Source organism: Empidonax traillii, unplaced genomic scaffold (genome assembly GCF_003031625.1).
Source record: "Empidonax traillii isolate 1590-97213 ecotype Southwest subspecies unplaced genomic scaffold, ASM303162v1 scaffold186:size1492175, whole genome shotgun sequence".
Lineage (NCBI taxonomy): Eukaryota > Metazoa > Chordata > Aves > Passeriformes > Tyrannidae > Empidonax > Empidonax traillii.
This window is the reverse complement of record NW_020955379.1, coordinates 1,178,524-1,202,904: the sequence shown is the minus strand read 5'-3', so window position 1 is coordinate 1,202,904 and position 24,381 is coordinate 1,178,524. Positions and strand designations below refer to the sequence as shown.

The 24,381-nt window shown below is 37.9% G+C and overlaps 1 protein-coding gene across 2 annotated transcripts in view; it reads right to left on the bottom strand.

Moving 5' to 3' along the window:
* Positions 1-19,974, bottom strand: part of LPIN2 (lipin 2) — a 45,163-nt gene extending 25,189 nt beyond the window's left edge. Inside the window, exons 1-3 of one of the 2 annotated variants that reach the window (XM_027886309.1) lie at positions 19,785-19,974; positions 5,400-5,600; positions 2,181-2,276 (exon numbers count right to left, since the gene is read on the bottom strand). In XM_027886309.1, coding sequence (XP_027742110.1) covers positions 2,181-2,276; positions 5,400-5,591 — 288 coding nt within the window. In that variant the 5' untranslated portion in view covers positions 5,592-5,600; positions 19,785-19,974. Of the gene's footprint in view, positions 1-2,180; positions 2,277-5,399; positions 5,601-10,637; positions 10,996-19,784 lie in introns of those variants that run through there. The other variant, XM_027886308.1, reaches the window with a different exon arrangement.
* Between the last annotated feature and the right edge of the window lie 4,407 nt (positions 19,975-24,381).

Here is a 24,381-nt window from a genome sequence, read left to right as displayed (position 1 = left end):
TTTCTGATCAGTCTACATCTCCTCCCAGTTCAGTGTTACCCACAAAATTGGTGAAAGCGCATTCAGTTTTGTCATCCATGTCAGGCACTATTTATGTAAAGTATCATTCAAAGAGAAAAACTCAGCTATAATGTACTCAGGTTAAAACCAACATACAACCAACCAACCTTTAACTAATTATAACCTTGTGAAGGAAAAGCTTTAGCTTTAGGTTTATTTGTATCATAACAAGAAACTTAAAAGGCATTGACATCTAGACTGAAAGAAACACACTGTGAAGGGACAAAGTAGAAGAAAAGTAGAAGAGAACGGAATTTGCATAGAGAAGAAAGTTATGGAACTCAATGTTATGGTCTAGAATAGTAGTAATTACAAGATGGCTGTTACTTTACAGGACCCCTATGCCATAGATCAGGAACTACAGTGTGATCAGAAACAGCCAGAGCACTGATAATAGTTTTGATGTGTTCAAAGCCTGATCTGCTGTTATTTAATATTAAATTCAATTTTTCCATTGAAAGAGTTACAGACCAAATTTGTTCCACTGGTTGTACAGTGAAGTGAGAACAAAATACAGCTTTATACAGCACTGATGACACACAGATTTTGCATTCTGAAAAACCTCCAAAAAAACTATAGCACCTAAAATGAATATTCTACACAATTAGTGATAAATAATCAAGAATAACAAAAAATAAGAAACCCTCAGGAAGTTAAAAGAAAACTGGCTGAGAAATATTCCTGATTTACACAGACTGAGATGAGTGGTATTGCTTCTGAATGTCAAGATTTGAAAAGCACAAAGACTGACCCTTCGAAATAATAGTTCTGACTCCATAGAAAAAAAAAAGAAAAAAAACTACGAGAGCTTTATGATTTATGTCTTAAGCATAGCCTCAGGAGGACATGGTGACCACTTCCAGAAAAAAAAGTCCCAAAGCACTAAAAATAACTGTTTTGCTTTGTAGAAAACATGATCTATAGTTTCAGTATGAACTACCAGCTTTCATACATTATACACAGATAAGGCACCCTTGTTATAAATTAAAACTAAGCAAATGCAATAAAACTAAGCAAGTGCAATAAAACACTGCACTGGAAACAAAGGCAGTGGTTATCACCCTGGCTTTCTGAAAATCATAAGACTGATCAGTTCCCACCAATGTCTGACAGTCTACATCTATAAAAAACTGCTTTCAGTTTTTATTTTAATCATGGTGTATGCTAAAACAGAACCCAACCTTCCTTTTGCTTACATGTTATAAATCCCTACCCCAAGTTATGATTTGAGTCTTAATGCTTATTTTCTCCTTCCACTTGAAATTATATTTAACTCCTTTCAATATGAGAGATTCCTCATAGTAAACAAATAGCACCCTAAACTCAAAAGTAGATTAAGCTCATTTCCTTGAAAGTCTGATTCTTAATAACAACAGGAAGTTAACACTTCATCTTTAACTTCACTGACACATTTTTTTCCCCCCTCTCTCTTCTAACTGACTATATTCATTAAACCTTTTGGAACTTTGTATTTAGAACTTCTTTACTTCAGTCTTGCTGAAAAATGCCAATAAATTCAAAAGCGATGAAAAGCAACGTTCAGGACTGACCAATACTGTGATTACGTAGTTCCTATATCCTTAGGAAATCAGACTAAAAATGAACCATTATTTCTATTTTTCAGAGGCTTGTTAGCTCCCAGTTGCAATAGGTTCTTGGAAATTAATTACTGTATAATAATACAAGAGGAATTCTCAAGTCAAAGTTGTTATTGTTAAATCGTGATTAAAAAATGGGCAAAAAACTTGAAATACAAATTAAAAATATGCCAAAAAATAGACTACTTTTATTAGTAGAGACCAGTAGCACCAGCTATAAGAACTTAAGGCAAAAATTATTGTAAGACACTGCAATCAGAGTAACTTCAGTCAATAAGAATGACTAAACTAAAACAAAATTAAAAAATTCAACACATCTTTCAAAAAATGCTCTAATAAAAACAATTCGTTACATTATTATTACTGGTAGCAAAATTGTACAAACCATCAAACATCTTGGCAGCAAATGAAGAATATCTAGCTTTCATAGAAGTTATAACATTGACAACACTGAATTAAGCATTTTTAACACATTACTTAGTAATAATACTGCATGGTAGTCATCAAGCACAAAGCCCTTACATTTTCCTCCTCCGTCTCTTGTACAAAGAAAGCTTCTCCATTGTCACCCAGTTTCATATGAAGGTCAACAGCATCGCCATTAATTTCTATATCAATCTGTGGAAAGAGAATTTATTGTAAATAATTCATCATGGGGAAAGCACTGACCTCATGGCCCACTTAGCTCTCCGAGTAAACTTTGCTCCATTATATAATCGTCTCTCCCCTCTCTGCTTTCTACAACAAGTCTGTCATAAAAATGGTCTTTAGTTTATTCACCTCCAAAATACATCATGCTCCTAGCAGACAGCCTAACACCTAACAAGAAAAATAAGTAAAAAATTAAAAACACATGTAGACAGAATCTTGTTCAAGTAATTTGGGGAGCTAGAAGCATAAATAATAATCATTGATCTAGTCTTTATTTCATGGAAGCATAACTGAGGCTGTTCATATATTTAAATCTCAGTCTGAACTGGGGCCTGGTATGAATCTGAATCCTGAATACCTACAGTTCCACCTGGAAGCCTCCTGGAGGCAGGCTTTGTTTGAAGCTGATAGAGACTTGCCACTTCTGCAACTCCAGATATTCCATATATAACTCCATATATAATGTTGCAGATATTCCCACTCATGAGTTAATGGCGATATGAAAGAGGACCGCAACCCTTCTGCAACCATACTACTTTTGTCAGAGAAAAATGTTTTTAATTATCCTAAAAGGGTACTTAACTTAGATCACATTGCACAGGTGGGAGAGATTATTCCTCACCACATGTATAACACAAAAGAAAAAACAAATGTCTTTTTAAAACCAACATACAACTATATTACCTTCTTGTTTTTATGAAATCTTCTTTATCCTGGTAAGTTCCATTGCAAATTTTTACAAAACAAATGTGTTCAATTTTCAGATAAAAATTACCTTATTTTCTTCTGTAAATCTGCTTATCTAATGGTATCTGCATATCTGCATTTAGCCCGGCTAATTAAAAATAATGTAATACATGCCAGGTAGAAACACAATGGACTTGCCTCACTGCAGCAAATGCCAATGACATTTCAGGTTATGCATAATTTAGAATAAAGGAGACCAAGTTAAAGACTGTTATTGCTATGAGATATCCAACACATATATCACTCAAGTTCTAGTTTCCTGACAATACATAAGAAGAAATTATACCCCAAGCCAATTCGTATTGTGATATGAATATTGTTATGTGAATTCATGTCCCTAGTCAATTACCATGACAGGAAATGGACAGTCAAAACCAAAAGGGAACTAATTTTAAGATTAGCATCTGGACTGCCAAGAAAAAAACCAAAACATATCACCACAGTGCTATGAAAGACAGTATCCATGTATCCTAATCTGTTCCACTATTCTCCCATTTATGAGAATAAAACCATTAGTCAAGGGAACTAAGTAATGGGAGATGATATATAATAGGTAAATAACCAAACATGCATGGGGATTATACCCAAATCCTTAAGATAACCGCTTTTCTTTTTTGCCCAAAAGAACTGAATGGTTATGATTTGAAAATTAAATTTATTTCATTACTGGACACTGTTTATTCTTAAAATATTTTCTTGAATTTCAAATTCTGCATCATGAGTTTAAAACAAACCCTTTTTTTTAATGCTGATTTAGACAAACACCTCTGCTTTCAGCACCTATACCTCATGCTGCTTTCTGGAGACCAATATATGTCTTAAGTTGAAGTACGGGTATGCATACTTTGTGCTCCTGTACATCTTATGTACCTATTGATGTTGGCCTCGTAATATGCCAGAGAAAAATGCATACACAGTGCAAGAACAATCATTCAACTGACTATTGAGAGAACTATATGAATGGTAACTCAAAGGATGGAGGGAGCCAGAAGCAGCAGTCATCCACACAAGCAAAACTTGAGAACTGCACTGAAAATCAAGTACAGCAAGTACCACAAGTAGATTTTGCAACTATCCAACAGCTTTTTAGAGGTACCCAGAAGCAAAATCCTCTCAAAGTCGGTTCAGCTACTCAAAAGTGTAACTTAAGACATTTAACAAACTCAAGTTTCAGACCACTTATGTTGTAAGGGTATCTCACTTGCTGAGACACCAGAAAAAGTACAGCTACACCACCCCTTTCGTACCTTGTTGAAAACTGTAATATAATCCGTTACAGAAAAATCAATTCTTTGTCATCAGTGTGCTCATTAAGAAAAACACTAGCAAGAGGGAATCAATCAAAAATTAAACACAAAACTTTATATTAGCCTGTGTTACTATGATAAACGTACAACTTCAATGCATGTAACTCCCAGTACTGACCATTAACAATAAAACCCACTCTTTTAGTTTCACTTTATTCTCCTTTTGCAAACAAAATATAAAGATGGGGATAGTTTCCTGCAGTGGCCATTAACTACTTTAAAAAAGCAGCATATAAGTCTGCAGTTTTATGTTCTGTTCAAATCAATCCACGTTTTGGTAGCACACTCATATGCCACAATGCCATACACAGTATTCTCTACTGACCAGTAAAGTTCCCTCACAACAGGTCCATTTTCCAGTCAAATTTACAACCCAATCCAACCCACTCCCTGATTAACAAAGCCTATGGGAAAGGGATGGCAGGACAATCTGCTTGACTAGCGCCACCATCTCAAGCTGGCTGGACAGGAAATTGTACCAGGTTCTTTTACAAACACATCCACAGGAATGAAGCTTCAGTGCCTTTTTTTATTTGCTTGTGGATATTAATAACTGCATTTTCTATGGCATATCAGGCCTTGAACAGAGCTAACAAGGAGTAATATTTATGATGGGTCACCAACACTTAACATATGCTCTATGTGTCCCTCAGACATTCCAAAAAGAATTGCTTCCATTAGAAATTAGTTAAACAGCATTAAGCATTTCTTTCCCAGCATATTTAAATAAGTAAATAAATAGCTTCATGTAAACAGTTTAAGGCTGTGAAGTCTATATGTTTGTATTAGTCTTTCCGCAAAGCTCCAGAGCTGTCAAAGCTTTTCTTCCACAGTATTTTTTGCAGAGTCCTTTGGATTACCACAAGTTCTGTTCTGCATTCCAAATCTACCACTCTGTACAGAATATATGAGCAACTGCTCTGTACTAAATTGGTTCTCTAACTGGGAATGTTGGGAGATGGGGAAGGAAGGAAGAGGTTTAAAAAAGAACGCACTGGTATTCAAAACTTTGTTTGAGCCCACTTTCTGAACTTACCACTTTTTCTTTAGAGCGCAAAACACCAAGCTTCCCAAATCGGACATGGAAAGGCGAACACTGGTATGTGCCATCCTGTTGCCGGACCACAATGACATCAATGCATCCTGAAAGGGTTGCCTGATTAATGCCTTTGTACAGCTCCTTCACAGTAACCAGGACTTGCCCTGCAAGTTGTCCTACGTAGTTCATAGTCTGAGACTATGGAAGAGAAAGAAAGAAAAAAATAAGTAACCTTAAAACACATTAAAATTTTTTTTAAAATCAATTTTAAAAAAACCTTTTAAATAGATGTGCAATGTCATTTTTCAATTACTCTATTGTAACAAGCTTTACACAAATGTCTTCAAGAATCAACAGAACTTTGAGCTAATTCTCTTATTAGCAAAAGTCTCCAGAGTTATAAAACTTATTCTTAATAGTTTATCAACTTGAATCTATGATTAATTAAACATTTTAAACAAAATTTTGAACCATGTAATTTTTGGACCTCAAAGATTAGAGGTAAGTATTGCTCAATAACTCAGATAAGCTAAAAAGAAAAATTCTTTCTCTGAGGACTGCCTATTTAATACAACTGATCCTTTACTGAAAATGGAGGTAAATGTACATAAGGATGCAAAAAAATCTTAGAATTCAGGAAAACTTAGGTAGTGCATACTGCATGTAACTTCTTTTACAGCTCTGTAGTTTAAAAACAGCTGAGTCACCTTAGAGAAATTATCAAAATACAGAATGGGAGAGAGGAAATACACATATTAACAAGATTAGGCTACAGTCAAACAGGATAAACAAGAGCACAAAATCCTTTACTGAATATTCTGTTTAATCCATTAGAAATACTTCAGTAAATGAATGAATTCTGAATGAGTGCAGGTCTTTCAGACCAAGAATACAGTGTGAGCTATGACTGCCAGTAAGTAAGCCAAAAGTACAAAGATTTCTCAGAACATCAGTTTTAATAAAAGAGGAGGGAAAACTGTGAAAATGTTCTAATCAAAACCTGAGTGCAACCCTTCCTTGTTCTACCATCTCCTGCCTCTCACCCAAAAAGACTGCTACAAGCTTATTTCAAAAACTTCCAAGCAATCACATGCCTGTGAAATTAAGGATATTATTTGGGAGAACATAGAGCAACTGCCAATAAGCAAGACACAAAATGCTGAACACGTATCAGGACTTAAATTGTAAAAGGTCTATTTTGGGATAATATTTCTAGAAAAAAAATAGACAAAGAAACTCACTGTAGACATGCTATCCTATTTTCATTAGTCTTTGAACAAGGTTTAGGATTTTTCTTAATGCCTCTAAACAAAATTGTACGCATTACAAGAGTTTTTCCTACTGACATACTGCCTTCATTATGTAGGCAATTAATCAATTATTTCCGTTCTGAGCCTTCAGTCTTCCTTACAGTAAAGCAGGATATTTCGCATTCACTCAAAAGGATGCTGCTTTTGAGGCATCTAACAGTACCAATAAGATTGTAAACATGCAAGAAATCTAAAACTACTTTCATACACTTAGAGCAGCTACAGAAATATTTTTCTCCATCTCAGGCTCCTCCTACATTACCCAGTCATATTTATATATTTGAAAAAAGAAAAATTCCTTCCTCTTCACAAGACTTATAAAGGAAGGTGAGAGTTTTCCAATACAGATTTCCAACACGACTGTTTTAAAACTATCCACAGAATTACTATGCTAGGTAACATGCTAGAGAATTTTTCTCCCACAGGTTTTGTACAATAGGGTTAACGAAGATAAAAAGAACAGACTGCCATTGAGTGACTAATGAGATTAGCAGGATGGATTCTCTATCAACATTAGTCATTAATTCAATTTCATCTCTAAGTAGCTGGATGTGCAACTATAAAATTGACTGCTTGCTAGTGAAGTAATAGCTCACTTGCTAAAAAGGGAAGGTCTCACTTCAACCTTTCCTCATCTGCTCCTTTTTAATGAGCTGACTTTAGCTCACTAACACAACTGGCAGAAGTCTACTTTTTTATTGCTGTTGTTGCTGTTTGTTTCAGTGGGTTAATAAGTTAGATTAGCTCACAAAGAAGAACATGACTAACACCAGAGTCATGAAGCACCGCAAAGCTAGGAAAAAAAAGGAGGCTGAGGCAGGGAACTGAACATCTTCCTTCTGATGAGTAAGGTATTTGCTTCATCTATGAAACTGTAACCCAAGACAGAGAGGTAGCAATATCTCTATTTTACTGTTTAAGCAATTAATCTTCCCCCCAAATGACAGTCATCTTTAATCTCTAACACACTGTCATTAATTATTCATGGCTACCTCCTTGGCCTCTTCCAAGAGCGATCTATGGTAGTAGTTTACAAAGAAAAGTTGATTTCATGTCACCCAGGAGATTGAATTTGTTAAAAGAAATGTTTGACACAATCAGGAATACATTCTTCCTTAATAGAATCCACAGATTTCATTTCAATGAACAGGATTTGAGAAGTGGACATTAGCAAGGAATTCTCTATGATTTAAGTAACGACTTTTTAAAAGCTCATAATTTCACACCATCTGCCAAGAACTGAGTTCAGATGACAAATAATCTAGTTTTTTTCTCACATATATGCTAATTGATCTTGTCTAACCACAGAAAATGACCAAAAAAACTACACAAGACCAAAGTATTCAGCCATTTCACACATCTTCTTGCTTTCCTGTAGTAAGAATATCCTGTAGCAATATTATCTCTTCTACAGCATCAGTTACATTTCTGTAGCTCACAGCAGAGCCACTTTTATGATTATATATAAACAGAATAACCTCTCACACGTGAAAGTTCATAACTTTTTCACTCTTACATATGAAAAAGTTATGAATTTTTGAACTGACTGAGTACTACAAACATTTCTTATTAGGAAAGACGCTTTTTATGATCCAAGTCTTAATGCAACTGTTGTTTTGTACATTGTAAGTAAACAAAATTGTAGATAAAGGTAATAAACTATTGTACTTTATTGCTTATCAGGTTGCAGTTCAGCTTTTAACATAATGGTTCACTTTGCAAGATAAACATGTTATATAAGAAGGTTCAAACTGTAACAAGAAAATGATCCAATAGAAATGAAGCGTCACTACATACCTGAGAAACATTCTATTTTATCTCAAATGCAAACAGAGCTCCAGCTGGGAGATTTTAAAATTTGAGGGTTAGGATTTGGTTTGGGTTTTGTTTCGGTTTGTTTTTCTTAAATTTTACTGTATATTGTTGGAAAAGTTGTCAGCAGTACTGAATCTGACTACAGAGAGGAACAATGTAAAGTCTTATTGTGTTAATTCTTGGAAATGCAATAGAAATAGCCTGATCACAGAATAACTAGTAAGGCAAAGTATTTCCTTGATAACACTATTTATTTCATGCTTAATAAACATTTCTTAAATGTTCCCTTGAAAGCAGAGAGCAATATGCCTTCATAACCTGCTGTAAGAACCTAAAAAGCATGTTGATTTCCAGTTCTGAAATTCAAGACAGAAGCCTGATGGAAAAGACAAGTTAAGAAAGGGCAACGCAGTAGTACTTCACAATACTGTTTAGCTTTTAAGTTTTATTTCTTTTGGTTTCCAGAATCTATATGCTGCCTGATGCAGTCAAATTCAGAACTCTGAATAAAAGCTAAAGTTAATGCAGCTCACTACTACTTATTCTTTTCCAATAGCAAACTAAAAGGCTATGAATACCAGAGGTCTCAAAGCATAAAAACACTCTGTGACTTCTGAGGCTCCAGAAAGACTGTTTTTTTAAATGTTTATGCAATACTACCTTTGTTTGCAAAAATTCTAATAGCTGAATTTGTTAATACTACTAAGCTAAGTGTAGCCGTAATTGAAATGGGGAAAGGAATCTCTCTGTCATATCATAAAAATATTTTTTTTCTGGCAAGAAGCCATTACACTGCAAAAGACAGAAACTGAAACTGCTTTGGTTTTTTGTCTTCTTTTTTTGAGAGCATAAAACTAAATGCAAAATAAGAAAATATCTACTTCAGAAGTTCAATAACTAAAATTCTGTTCCTTCATCTGTAAAATACTCAAATCAGTTAAACTAAAATTAACCCTGCATATTCTGGTTGACTTCCTCATGTTACAGCAATGAGGAATAGAATGGCTCTCAGAAATTATGATTAAACAGTACTCCACCTCAGAGTAAGTATCCAACATGCCCAACATGACAGACAGCTGAATTTTCAAAACTCATTACCAGGAAATGTTTACATTAACATAACCTGAGTGTGAGGTTTTGTGGATAGGAATTATATTTTTTTGTACCATTTACAAAGATGTCATTTTGGCTGCCCCAAGACCAACATGTTGTCCTGAACAATTTTTTAATGTTATTCAGTAATATCCACATACAGGGGCAAATATAATCAAAAGCTTGTCCACAAATTTGTGTTTTCCATGCATCTGGAATACTGCTGTAGTAATGGTAATCTGCATTTTTTGTTCTTAAAGCCAACATCTTTTATACAAGTGCATCCATATGAATATGAATATTATAAATCCCTAGTTCGACAACACAAAAAGAAGAATGCAAGTTACTCAAAGGTAAACTATCAGACTGCTCTACAGAGCTACAGTTTTAGAGGGCATGAATTTTAACAATCACTGGAAAAAGTTATTTAAATGCAGATGTTAACTTACAAGAGAGAAGATATTCATATATCCCACTTATTTTGAGATACATTTAGAGGATTAAAACATAGTTTAATGCCACATGATATACGCAGCAAAGAAGTTGTATTTCTTTCAAGAGTTTAGGTAGAAAAACAAAATAAAATCTATGCATAGCAGTGGTTTACCTCAATTTATGTCATTTTGCCTATATTTGCATGTATATAGATTTATGAGGCAGAAACTTTCCTTCAGCATAGAAAATCTTTAGCAAGTGTTTTACTAGTTTCTATTTTGTACCAAGAAAAGACTGGGGGGAAAAAATGACCCTCTCAAACAGGACCACTGTAGCACCAGGTCTGCTCAACAAAAATCTCTTTGCTCCTAAGATTTTAATTGCGGTTTTAGAATTTCTCCTAGTACCACACAGAGCACTCATGGAACAAAAACGGGAGACAAAGTAAGTCTGTTGAATGCCTAACTGAAGTCTTCCACTATACTATATATACTATTAAATATAGGTGGTCAATTTTCATAATTTTAAAGTGTGCTACAGGAAATTACATACCCCTACTTAGCAATAAATCTATCACACTCACCAAGATTCCAGAAGGAACCTTTTCATGGGCAGCAGCATCACTTCTATTGGAGTCATCTTCAACAACATCCTTTTCTGAGAAATGCATCTCAGAAAACAGGGAACTAACTTTCCACAATACAGGTAAATGCAAAAATTACAGCCATAACAGAATGTTGTAGCAGCATTTCTTCTCTCTCCACAGAAGCAGAAAAATTATGTAAATCTTCTGGTCCCTCAGAGAAAACGGCTTGATATCCTTTCCCACGCAATACTATGATTAAAAAGGAAGTGCTTCTTTAAGAAAGCTCACTTAGAAACTTCCTCACCAATAGGCTTTGCTTGAAATGTCACAGCCCCCTTGGGCGCTCTGAGATAAGTAATAACATGGGCAGACTTTGCCATATGTTTGCACTGATAGGTAATGATCTTGGTTTACATCATGTCACGTGACTTCAGCTGAAGCTCCTCATGAAAACAGGGATTTAGTTAATGATTCTTAAGTAAAGTCTACAATAGCTCACTTGGAGACTTTTCACCCACCCACTGTTGTAACTTCTACCACTGGTAGCAGCATTCAAAGTCCTAGTTCAGCCTGTGCACACCTAATTCAAGACTGTCTCCTGTACCTCCATGTGCCGCTCCCTCTGCGTCACTGCAGCAGCCAGTCATGTCTGACACAACAAATTTGACAACATTTCAAGGTCTGGTGTCTGTGGGCTGTTTTCCCCCGCTTTTCAAAACTTCATTATATTAGTAAAGAGACAACTGACCTGGTATCAAGTTTATACTTAGCCATTAAAAAAACAATGCACACCAAAATAAACTTTTTTTCCTGTGAAAATTTTCTTGCTTTCTTTAAACTGAATTGTTAACTTAGCATAATTTGAGCATGTGGACAATACATACAAGCTTTGTGTATAATTAGCTCTATGACTGAGAATAAGAATTAGTTTTTGATCTGAGGAATTGTGAAATGTCATTACTTCTCTAAATAATATAATGGATAGCTAAAATAACTGAGAAAGTAGTAGTGTAAGTAAACAATTCTGCCCCTGAATGGGAGAGACACTCTCTGAGGACTATCAATATTCCCTCAACAAAGGCACATTCTCATTACTCTAAACCCATGCATCTCCTTCCCACCTCCAGGGGGCTATAGAGTGTCTGCTCATAACATTGCAGAGAATTTAAAAGTTGAAAAAATAATCTAGAACCGTATTACTAACTTCACTCTATCGTCCTCTAAGTAAATTCATGTATTAGACTCTGATGCAAGAACAATGAATCACATTATTGGATAAAACCAAAAGGTTTGTAGGTTTCCAAAATAACTAATGAACTACACTCAAAGTCAAAACTAAATCAGTCTCGGTGACAAACTCCTAAACTGAGTCTTGGGATTGCTATGCTTGCAGTAAGCTTGCAATAAACTGCTACAGTCTCTGGGCCCTTTACAATACACTGAGTAAGCTCATATTTAACGAGGCTCTTTACAGGAAAAACTACTGGTTTGTTAGTAAACACAACAAGTATTTTCAAAGGATATTAAGAATTACTAGACACACTCAAATTTCCCCTATGTGTTCATCATTCCTTCATCATGTGTGCTCCATTAAAACACAGTATAAAACACACAGTTACGAGCAAAATGGAAAGCAGATTTGTAAACCAGTGCTTCTTTTCAAACATTTTTCACCAATCTTTATGTTGGGGGTTTTTTTGTGTACAATTTTCTAAGATATCTATTCAATTTCCATATTTTTCAGTATTTCAGACTGACACCAATTTCCTCAAAGTTTCTAAACGTGTTTTAGAAAATAGACTTTCTAGAATACAGATAAAATTGTGGTCATCGCAGTAAGGTAAGATTTAGGCAGGAAATAAGCTTTGCACATTTAGTTAGTCTCTTGTCTTTTATTTCTCAATATTAATAAGGTAAGTAAAATATAACTCCTGCTGAGTAAGTTTAATTACTATATTATTTACTACATTCATCATTCATGGCTAGGCTTCGCGAACGAAGATTTGAGAAGGGCTCTACCCACGCTTGCTACAATTTGCACAGGAAAATTAGCTTCAGTTTTGAAAAGCAAATACCTCAAATTTGGAAGTCTTAGAAGCAATCTTTTCCAAGCAAGTTTAAAGAAACTCTTTGGTGTAGGTAGATTTTACTGTGGTTTAGTCTCAGAAAGCACATAGGAGTTTTTCCAACAGCCTCATGCAAGTTAATACTGCTGACAAAGATCATTCACCATCCCATGGTCTTTTTTTGATCTGCTTTTTGTGATTCCACATATCTTATCCTCTTACTCATTTGTCAAAATCCCTGATGGGAAATACGATTCCGTTTTTAAAATATACTTTTCTATTTGATTGCATTTCATTTAGTTTTACAGCATTTTGGAAATGGGAGTATTTTTTTCAACTATGCAATAGAAAATTCAGGCCAGATTAGAAATTAAAAATACAGGGGAGGTTAGTGTAGTTAGAGCTTGATTTTGCAGATTTTCCCTCCTTTATTTACCTCTTTGCATATTCAAAACATTGCTTCAATAGGCTACATTTGTAGTTGCAAATCACATTTACATACCCCAGATGGTCATTAAAAAAAAGCTCTGTGTGCCTGTGAAAACCACATTTTAGTGATTTGATTGTAGTGTACAGGAACCACAGAATAAACATGGCTAAAAAAAGGTTACAGGACATTTCCCCATACAGGACTTTCACTGGTACATGTCATTCTAAGTTCTGGAAGGAAGGAAGCAGAAATCCTAAAGGCATGAGCTTCTATTAGCACACAACCCCAATTCACACACAGATCAGAATAAATATGCCAACACAAATGGACCAAATCTTTCTCTAATTAACATATCCTAACAGACAGGGCAAGTAACAACCTTCGTTAGTGTTCCAATTCTCCTTCACCTCATTCTGTCCCCCATAATTTTACTTATTATCAACCAAGACTTAAACACCACAGCTCTCAAAGCCAGCACGCGGCATGACAGTTCTCAGTTTCACACCCCATCCTGATATTTAAAAAGGTCCTTTCTCCCCAAGCCTCAACTGATTCCGAAATTCCACCACACTTGTTTATTTTCATGCACTTTTACACTTTGTCTACGGGGTGCAGACAAAGTGGAGGAATTTCCAATTCTCCTATAGAAATTAAAAACACTTTCCTGTCCCCAAGTTCTTGATCCTAGCCCTGGTGTGAAGCATCTGCTTACTGAAACTGGAAATAAAGCTCTGCTCCTTCGAGATTATGCTAAAACACATTCAATACAACATCTCTGATACTTCTAAGTGCAAAAGTCTTTCCATTCTCAATGTGAACTTTTAAACCCAATTCAAAGGTTAATAACTTTACCAAAATAAACTTAGACATGAATAATAGAAGACCACCTGCCTCAGATCCCTTCTGAAAGCAACTCAAGAATTTTTCTAAGAGAAAACAGCTAGAGTTTTTCCTCTAATGGAGTGGAAACATACAAAGTGTCACTGCTTGTTAAAAAAAGTGAATATACTTGCTAAAGTTTTCCATATAAAAGCTGAAGGAAGCTAAAATATACCCTGGAATGACATTTTCCGATTTTAGCAAATTACATGCAACTAAAAATGAAATTCTGCTCAATAATGTTGAAAAATACTAACAGGCAGTGTTACCTGCTTTTACCTGCAATTCCCTGCTACCCCCAAAATAAAAAATAATAAAAAAGCCCTTCACAAGTGATAATGGCATGGTACAAGAATCAAAGCAGTTAACAGATGTTAGAGGAACACTAGTGATATAAAAGCAATGTATTGTTCACTACAGTGGTGGTTAAAAAAGAATAAAATCAAATGTCTAGTTTTCCATCTAAGATACCAGATGGTAAATACAATGCCTTCAAAATTTCCTGTCAGGTGAAATCAGGAGCCATTCAAATCAGAGTGCTTTTCAGTGCAACTTAAGTACTAATTTATCACCAGGAAAAAAAAGATAGCAAGAAAGGAAATCTGCAATTTATTAGGAGCTGGCTGTTTCATAATATGTCAACAATTATATCTGTATGATCTGCTAAGAATCATGTGATTTCAGTGTTATGGTACCTGTCCTGATATTAATTTGAGCATTTTATTTTTTTTTTAGTTATCTTTTTTTTCTGTTTACAAAAGAATGTCAGTGAGGACAAAGAATACTTTAAGAGCTAATAAATTGATTTTTACTGTTAAAATTATCAGTTCAAGCAAAAACTTAGGTTACATGCACACAAAATATTCTTATGCATGTGAAGACCTTAACTTCTTTCAAGGTACTAAGAAAAGTAGCTGGCTAATCCAAGAGTACAGCCCTTTGGAATCTGTACAGGAATATGCACCACCAACACCTGCCACACTTGGATGGATGTATTTCCAGTAATAGACTCTTCTACAGCTGCATCATCCTTGGTTGAACTTATTTCCAGACACACAACACAGAAACCAATGTGTCTGAACAGAAATTACATCAATCTAATTTTTGCATGAGGTGAGAGAAAGCAGATGAAGATTTTCCTGTAAGTTTCTAAAAAGCACTAAGTGTTTCCCTAATGAGCGATCCCTTTCCCTATTTTCTCAGTTTAATGAGGTTTCTTTCCAGGCACACAATACGCCTCAGGTATATTCATATTTTCTTACAACCTTCCAGGATTTAGAAGTCAAAGCAAAAGAACACAGCCATGTGTGCACTTAGGAAATATATCCTGATCTATTAGTGGTGTACAATTTGATTACATTTAGAATGGATATATAAATATTAATATTTGAGACCAGTACATATCTTCAGGTTGACCAGAAAGAAGAGAAATAAAACTTATTCTGAGAAATACATCTATGAAATATCCAAAAAGTTCTAAAAATAGTATATATAATCAAGAAACCTTTTTCTTACTTGATAGATTCTCCGTATTATTGAACTGATGTATATATACAAAAAAAACCCAAATTTAATTTGCATATAAGACTTGTCCGTATTATTAATAAGTTGGGTAAAAATCCTAGTCTTACAGAATTCCCACTCAAAGGTATTTACCTGAAATGTTGGGAACAGAAAAATCAGATATAGCTGAGCAAAGTGACATATGCTTACTCATTCACCTGTCCAAACCCAACTTACCTGCATTATTGAGGTAATGTAATTAATTATGTAATGACTACAGAGATCACATCTGTCTGAAGGATCTGTTCACCCCTAGGACACAACAGCACGTCTGCACTGTCTATATGGGACATGACAAACCTGTAAAGTGGCCTCAGAGATTTCCTGTTTGTCTTTACAGGCACACATTTTCATTTGGGGAATGAATGCCTTAAAGTCACCACTAAGTAACTTTTTTTCTTTAAATCATTGTATTTCAGTTCACATCACAAATTAAATTCTATTGTTAGCCAAGTGAGAGTAAATTACTTCCATTTCTAATTGAATCTCAGCTACAACTCCTTATTGGAAGCACTAATTTGAAAGAATTTTGCAAAGAATCCTTTACACATTTCCTTTAAAATGCCTTTCATAACTATAAATTCAGAAGAAGTACATTTCCTGAGGAGACAGTTATGCAGTCTGAAAAAAGATGAGTAAACCTAAAGACACCACTTAAGACCGGCTTAGCATGTGCTGGCTTCAGCCACATAGACCAACACAAAAATGTCACCTGATCCAATGGAGACTTTTCTATTATTACTTCACATATTTACATTTCTGGTATTGAATTTAAGCACTTCGGATAAAGAAATGGGCCAGTTCCTCAGCTAAAAATCTTATGCGTTCACTCAGCGCATACAGAAGCAACAAGGAAGTGTCCCTTAGTTTCAGGAAAATGAGTGACTCGGGACAACTTCTGGCAGCTAATGTCAAATTACATTAGTGCAAAGCTGAAACAAACTGATAAAAAGGAAATATTTCACTAGGAAGGGGAAATTAGCGTCCTTTACTTCAAAGTTCCCTTGAAATTTAAATTAAAAAAAAAAAAAAAAAAAAAAAACACCCAAAAATGTGCATAAGCTTTGACCTTAAGCACAATCTGGCTTGATTTAGCATGACAGTTTCATATTAAATGAGTCTGCCAGTCCAAACTGAAATGCAAGAACTAATGCAACAAGCAAGATGAGACGGCAGCTAGGTAGATTAAACCCATTTTTAAGTGAAACATTTTTGCAAAAGTAGCAACATTTTTACTATGCTTTGATTGGATAATTGTATGTACAAATAAAAAAAAAAACCCTCTGCTTACCTATATAACAAGGGGGTATTTCCAGATATAACATTTTTGTGTTACTGTAGGACCTTAAACTGTAACCTCAAGGAGATCAAAGGTTCATAGAAAACATGCTCCTGATCAGCACTGCCAGATACAAAAATCACTGGGATACAGGATGCTACAACGCTGTGTTCTCAGAATGTGCCCAGTATGGGATGAAGACATCTAATACAAACACTTTAGACTTGAATTTGATCACAAACGTATCCCCCACTGTTTTGTATAAGCCTGAAAGCTTTTTCACTATGGATATCTGTAACATGCAGCACTGATTCTCACACCACAAGATGTCCTTTTGTCCCTTTGCAGACAGTTACGTAGAACATATTGGTAATTCATGATATAAACAATGATTAAAAGTTAGCTTTGGCTTATATCGAAAGTATTTTACAAAAAAAAAAAAAAAAAAACACAACCCTCCTTGCTTTTTAGAAATTGTAACTTAAGCACAGAGATTCTATGATCACACACAGACTGCAAGAAACTGTTTTCCTATATGCTGTGATCTTGCATTTAAGATGCAAGATTTGAAAAAAACATAAATTTGTGGTCTAGAGTACTAACCATGAGAGCATCTTCCAGGAAGAAAGAAACAAATGCAACTAATTTAACCTCTCACTTTGACAGAAGTTCCCAATGTGGCTTTGAACAAAACCCTTTCAGCTTTATCTGCTCCAGATTCCAATTTGTCTGCAGCAGAGACCAAGTCATAAAACATGTAATCCAAAAAAGTGCTGCTCAGGACCTCAAGGAGGCATCAAATGCAGTAAGTGCAGTTTAGATTTCCCTATAACTCATCAAGACGTTACACTAGTGGTAAGTAATGCTGGAAAGTGAGAAAATTCAAGAAGTTCTGAGAAACTGCAACATTTTCGGTGGATGTCTTCCAACAGTAACAAAAAACTACATTTAATTTTGCAACAAACCAAAACATTAATTACCAAGAATAAGACAAAGTTTGAACACCACCTCTGTTTTTTTTTACAGGCCACTAAAAAACCCAAACATTTTGGTATGTCTGACTGAAGACCTACGCTACAAGCTTAAAAATCAATATTGTAATCGCTAAGGAGAGCCATTCAGCACTATCTAGTTACTCCTATTGAAATTAAGAATAATACCAGGTAATACAGCATATCAGTCAAAGCTTCTGACATCCTGAGTTCATTTAGAAACTTTTTAACTTTAGCCTATCAGTTTAATATTCTATTACATAATAGTAATAGACTTTTAGGGAGCACCTTGGAGATCATTCCTTTACACCACTCAAGTAACGAGATCTTTCTTGATTTTGGTAAGCGATGGCAGAACTGTTGACATCCCTGTATGTTGTGGGATGTAAGGGAACTAACTATAGCAGGGGCTAGGAGAGAAGACAAAACTGTTGGCCCCGGCTGGAGCTAGCTGCCTGCTATGTGTACAAAAACCGGCTAGGTATCTACAGAGTGACTGACATGCCCACACTTTACCAACACAAAGCCAAGGCATTTTGAGACTTAGGACTTTTCATTACAACTAATGAATACTTGTACGTTCTTAAAAAGTATGTAACACTATATTTTTTTTTTATTTTGACATATTAAGTGTTCAGTATGCAAAATTGTCCTATTGTTAAAAAGTATAAAAGCCCCAAAACAACCAATGAAAGAAAACATAACAAAAACATTAAACAAACAAAAAAAAAAACCAAACAAACATAAAAAACCCCAAAAAACAAGGAGCTGTACTTTGACGATTCCTGTGGGTCCCTCAACGCAGGATATTCTATGATTCTACAGCCTAAGTTCTGTAGGATTGTCTATCATCTTCTCTGACAGTATCTTGAATAATACCATATATCATGATGGGATGTGGCTAACAAATTTTCTCATAACAACAATGGAATTTTGATGGGGGGGGGGGAGGAGAAGAAAGTAACCAGATGATAGGCACGTACAAAGTGCAGCCGCAACACAGGTATATTTATGACATCATTCTGCTAGATGTAAACGCATGGGTTTAAACGGCATGGTGCCTTGCTCTATTAGAAATCGTTGGTGCCTACTACATGCACTCAGTGACCCCTTGATGAGAAGAAAAACGCAGTTCACACGAATTAAGCCAGACGTAAACTTGGCAAAACCCCAAATACATACATACACACACACACACATCCAAAAAAAATTAAAAAAGGCAGGCAATGTAGCGCCACTTCAGACCTCCCAGAGCTGCGGGGACAAACACGAAAGGCAGGGGCGGAGCGCAGGGTGTTCATAGTCCAGCTTAGAAATGCACTGAGCAATGCATCCCCCCCGTGGAGGGGAAGGCGCTGGGGCAACAAGGCAAGGCAAGGCAAGGCAAGGCAAGGCAAGGCAAGGCAAGGCGCGCATCCCGGTCCGCCAGAGCGGCACCGCCAGGCAGCGCCGGGAACACCGTCGTTCCCGGGCGGTCCCGCCGCCCCCGTGTCGCGGCGGGGCGGCAGCGCCGGGCGTCACCCGCGGGGCCAGCGGGGCAGCAGCCTCCGCCCCCGCGCTGCCCGGCGGCACACCCGGCAGCCAGGGCACGGGCAGGGGATGCTTCCCCTTCCCTCCGCCAGCCTGGGCTGCGGGAGCCGTGGGCAGCAGCGGGGACGGAGCGCAGGCACCGCCGTCCGGGTGGCCCCGCTTCCCAGCGACGGTTCCGGGGAGGTTCTCGTCGTTCCCTGCCCGGAGCCCTCTGCGGGGAGCAAGCCCGGCCTGGCAGCCGGGGCAGGCCCTGCCACGCTCTCCCTCCGCTCGTCCGTCCGTCCCTCCCTCCCTGTGTCCCCGGCAGCCGCCCGGGCTCGTCCGGCGCTGCCGCCTCTCTCCCGCACCCGGGCACGGACACCCCGCCCCGAGCCGACCCGGCGGCAGCGGCCCCTTCCCGCTTACCTCCAGAGAGGCCCGGCGGGGGCCGGCGCCACCCGAGGCAGGACGGACGCACGGCTGGCTCCGAGGATGGATGGAGGGCGGGACGGGAGCGGGATCCGGGAGAGCCGCGCTCGGCCGGGTGCGAACTGCGCCAAGCGCCGGCCGTTGCTGCAGCGCGTGCCCGCGCGCGCGCTCGCGCGCTCCCGCTGGCGGCGGGCTGCGGGGGCGCGCCTCGCCCCGGGCGCCACGTGACCTGGGATCGGCGCGGGCTGGGAGGGGACGGGGCACAGGGAAGCAGGCGCGCGGCCCGGGTGCGCGTGCGCGCGGCGGGGCAGCGGCAGCGGGAGCGGCGGGCGCGGCGGCGGGAAGCACCGGGAAGCACGTAGCCGCATCCCGGTGTCTAAGGCCGGGACCCGGCCGGTCCCGCCTGGCGCCCCCCTTCGGGCGCGGGGCCGCAGGGATCAGCGGCCAAGCCCTCTCGGCTGCAGCTGGTCATAAATCCCGCGGTCTGAGCCGGGACGCGGGATTAACACCTCGTGACAGGGGGTTGGGAGACAAACGCAGCCCTCGCAGTCTTTGCTGGTTTATACGTCTGTCACTACATAGGTCTCCTGAAAGTTACTGGTCTGCCTACAGGAGCATGGAAAATATTTTTTTCATATATATATATATATATACTTATATACCATAGTTTCAATCTGTGCCTTAGTCTCAAGCTGCTCCTGGAGAAGTTTAAGTTGGACATAAGAAGGGATTTCGTCACAGAAAGGGTGATTAAACATTGGAATGGGCTGCCCAGGGTGGTAGTGGAGTCACCATCCCTGGGGGTGTTTAAGGAAAGACTGGACATGGTACCTTAGTGCCATGGTCTGGTTGGCAAGGTGGTGTTGGATCACAGGTTGGACTCAGTGATCCTGGAGGTCTTTTCCATCCTAATTGATTCTATGATTCTGTAATATTAATTATTTATTTTGTAATGAAAGCATGGAGTTGCAAAATCAGAACATGTCCAGCAGGCCTTGAATGCATTTCAGGTCAGCAGCTTCATTTGCCCATTGCCTTTGTGATTCACGCTGCTGCTTGCTGAAGTTGACTTGGTTGTATGTTATTATTTGCCTGAGTCACCCTATTGCCCAGAGGCCCCAGATGATATTGACACATAACATGTACTAAAACAGGATAATATTCTAGCCCCAGACAACTTTAAGTCTAAAAAAAGGGAAAAGGAGTGGTAGCACAACTGGAAATAATTCAGGTTTTGCAAATGAGAATTAGGTGTTTTATCACTACCCATGTTACTTCTTTATTTTACTGTACTTTCATTTGTCTACCAACTATTTTTTCATCCACCAATCTGGTGACTAGCGTTTTGTTGAAAGCTGGCTTTGCCCCACTTGGTGTTAGAGCCATTTTAGGCTCTCACATAGATTTTATGTAGTTGTCACATACTAAGAAGTCAGGCTGCTCAACAGAGCATTCAATGCAACTGACAAAAAGACACACTTGCTTGCAAAGTAATATAATATATAGACAAAAGTTATTGTGATAGTCCACCTATCTCTTAAAGGATCCTTGGCAATCTTTTTGTACCAGTCCTACAAAGAGATAAGATCTGTTTATTCGTCTGTACCTCCTGAGACAAGCTGCCTAAAAGATTATAGCCAGTGAGTTTGCTTATTTGCAGATAATATATTTAAATCCCTTTGAGCATGGAACTAAAACAAATCTATCCCTGCATAACATGCAGGCTGGATTTTTGAAGAAAGCGGTTCATGGAAGAAATACAAACACAGAATTAGATGGATAGGGTCACTGTATCATACACATGTAAAAAGGAAGGTCAGATTTCATGCCTGCCCATTTCGATGATGTTATTGTCATGTCAGAAATTCTGAATCACTCTTGGAACACTTTCCAGGACCCAGGACACATGGAAGCAACAAAGACTAATGGAGCAATTTTCCACCCTTCAGTGCAACCATTTTTCAGCTGCAGCAGTTTTCTGAAGAGGCCTCCTGTTTGAATATATAACATTGCAATAATAATTACCTAGTCACATTACCATAACATCTGTCGCAAACACACAGTCTGTGCTACAGATCATTTCCCTGCTTTGCAGAGTTCCTTATTTGGCACCTTAGTTGCTTAGTTTGTGAGGGTAACCACATCAGCCATTGCTCAAACAGAATACTTTCATTTGTGTTTCCATGATCTTATCTTTGCTGGTCATAATAGCAAGAGATTTTTGTTGAGAAGATTCTCCTTTGCAACACCAGACAACTCTCTTCACAGGGAGATAAGAGGTAGGGGCTAAATCTATCATATGTCCTCAAATTTCAACATTAAACTAGATCCTATTATAAAAATAAGCCAGAAAAATCTTTACTTGAAAAGGGGTAACAAAGTGGTAAGTCATACTCTTCTCTTTGAAACCTGGAATGGGTGCTTCCAATAAAAGAGCAGTTGTTTGAAACCACAATATTTTCTTTCTAGGTAATATTTACCATTCCAAAATTGTCATCTCTGGATGAACAAGACTAGAGAAGTAGACATCTCTCAGTATTGTCCTTTTGTATTCTGTACCCTTTTAGACTTACTTACACATAGATTACGATCAAGCTATTAAATGACCTGAATTTTCCGCAGCTATATCTATCAAATGAGGTTTGTTTCCCTTCTGATTGTGTGGAGTTATGCACTGTGGTGGTGTAGATACGATCTCTCTATAACTATACATGATTTGTGGTCCTTGTTGAACCACAACTCACTGGTTAAAACAGGGCCTACAGGCCACAGGTACCCTGCCACCTCATTTACATTCATCTTGCCTTTTCACCACAAATGTCACTATTGTTTTCCCCATCAAGGACAGAGAAGGGTGTGATGAGAGCAACTGATTATTGGTTTGGCTTTTTGGATGGAGAGGAAGCAATTTGAAAGTGTGTTGCATAAATCAGTGGCTCTCCGGCTCTCTAACTGCCAGATCATGTCCAGCAGCAGTAGTGTGTGAAAAGGCTGCTTAGAGCTAGGCAAGAAATGATGAAAGATCTCCAGCACAGTGCCGGGGTAAATCACAGATCTGGGAGGATAAAGGGTGCTAGGCATGGCTTTGGTAAAGTCTCAGAAAATTCATAGTTCTGCACATAGTAAAGAGCTGTAGATATAGAGATGTAGCACCAGTCCCCAGCTTGCACTGGTGTGCTCAACATGTTGCCAACATTTGTAGATGAAAGAAAAAATGGCCTTTATGCTGAGTCATTACTGCAGTTTAAAAACAAAAAAGTCTTTGACTACATAAGGCAAAAAAAGCAAGACATTAGTGGTGAGCTATTATTACGTCATTTTGAATGGTTGTACAAAACCCAGAAATGCTGTCCAGAGCAGTCATTCATTCCATACCCACCAGACAGGATGTTTTGTTTTTTGTTTTTGTTTATTTTTCTTTAATGCTCTTTAGACTCATATCTTCTTCTGTAAACCTGTGAGACTCCTTAGCTCTGCATCTTAGACTAACACATATCCCTCAGGAGTGTTTTCAGTAACTCCTCTGAGATCAGAATGACAGTATGACAGGATGTTACAATTTAGTTTAGTTTATCTTTTTAATTCCATTTAACAGTCCAAAGCAAATTAGGGAATTTAGGGCTGTAAGGAACTGTACCCCGAGCCACCAAAATATTTAAGCACACCAATAGTCCCACAAGTTGATGCACTTGTGTGTAGATTTAATGTATTTGGTTAAACCACCACACACAGATCAAGTCTCAGGTTCTTTGTCAGTCATTAGCAGGTGTTTCACAAACCATTTTCTGATAATAGATATGATAGGATTTCAGGCCTCCTGAAAAGAGGTTAAGAAGTTCCTTATCCTCGCCATAATCACAACCTGATTAAGTAGGAGTTTTCATTCTGCTCCTGCTGGTATGTGTGATGAAATGGTAAATGGAAATGATAGTATCAAATTCGATGGATGGTAGAAGATGCAAGATAGGAAAAGAGGGAAGGAAAGGTGTTTCATTTGAAAATTTGCAGAAGGAGATTACAAGAGAGACGTCTCATATCATGAAATTGGAAGTGGAATAAGGGCAAAATTCATCAGAAGGTTGCAACCAAATCTGGTGCCTTCCTTCCTCTCTATTGGTTTCAGCCCCTCACCATCTCTCTCACAGTACCTTCATCTCTACAGGCCCTTGTGGAACAGATCCATTTTCTCTAACAGTTTTCTCTTTACAGCTTTTGTTGCTCCTTTCCCTGACCAACATTTTGCTTCAATTATTAAAACCTAATGCCCTTTTAGCAAGACAAAAAAACGCCAAACCTGTATGGAAAGATTTGTTGCAGGTGTCCATCTGGTCAGTGTAAGTGCAGATTAAATAGAATATTGTTTGTGCATGGACCTTGTAGTTGTTGTTCAAGAATACAGAGTAGAAGTCCACCCTACACTCATTTAAGGCTAATCTCAGTTTGCAACTAGCTGCTTCAAAGATTGTGGCTTAATGTATTACCAAATTATGGTTGTCAATCTCAGACCACAGACAGATCTTCCTCAAAAATTGGCTAACAAATCCAGAACTAATTCTCAGAACTCAAGGACAGCTGAACTCACAATGTCTTTACT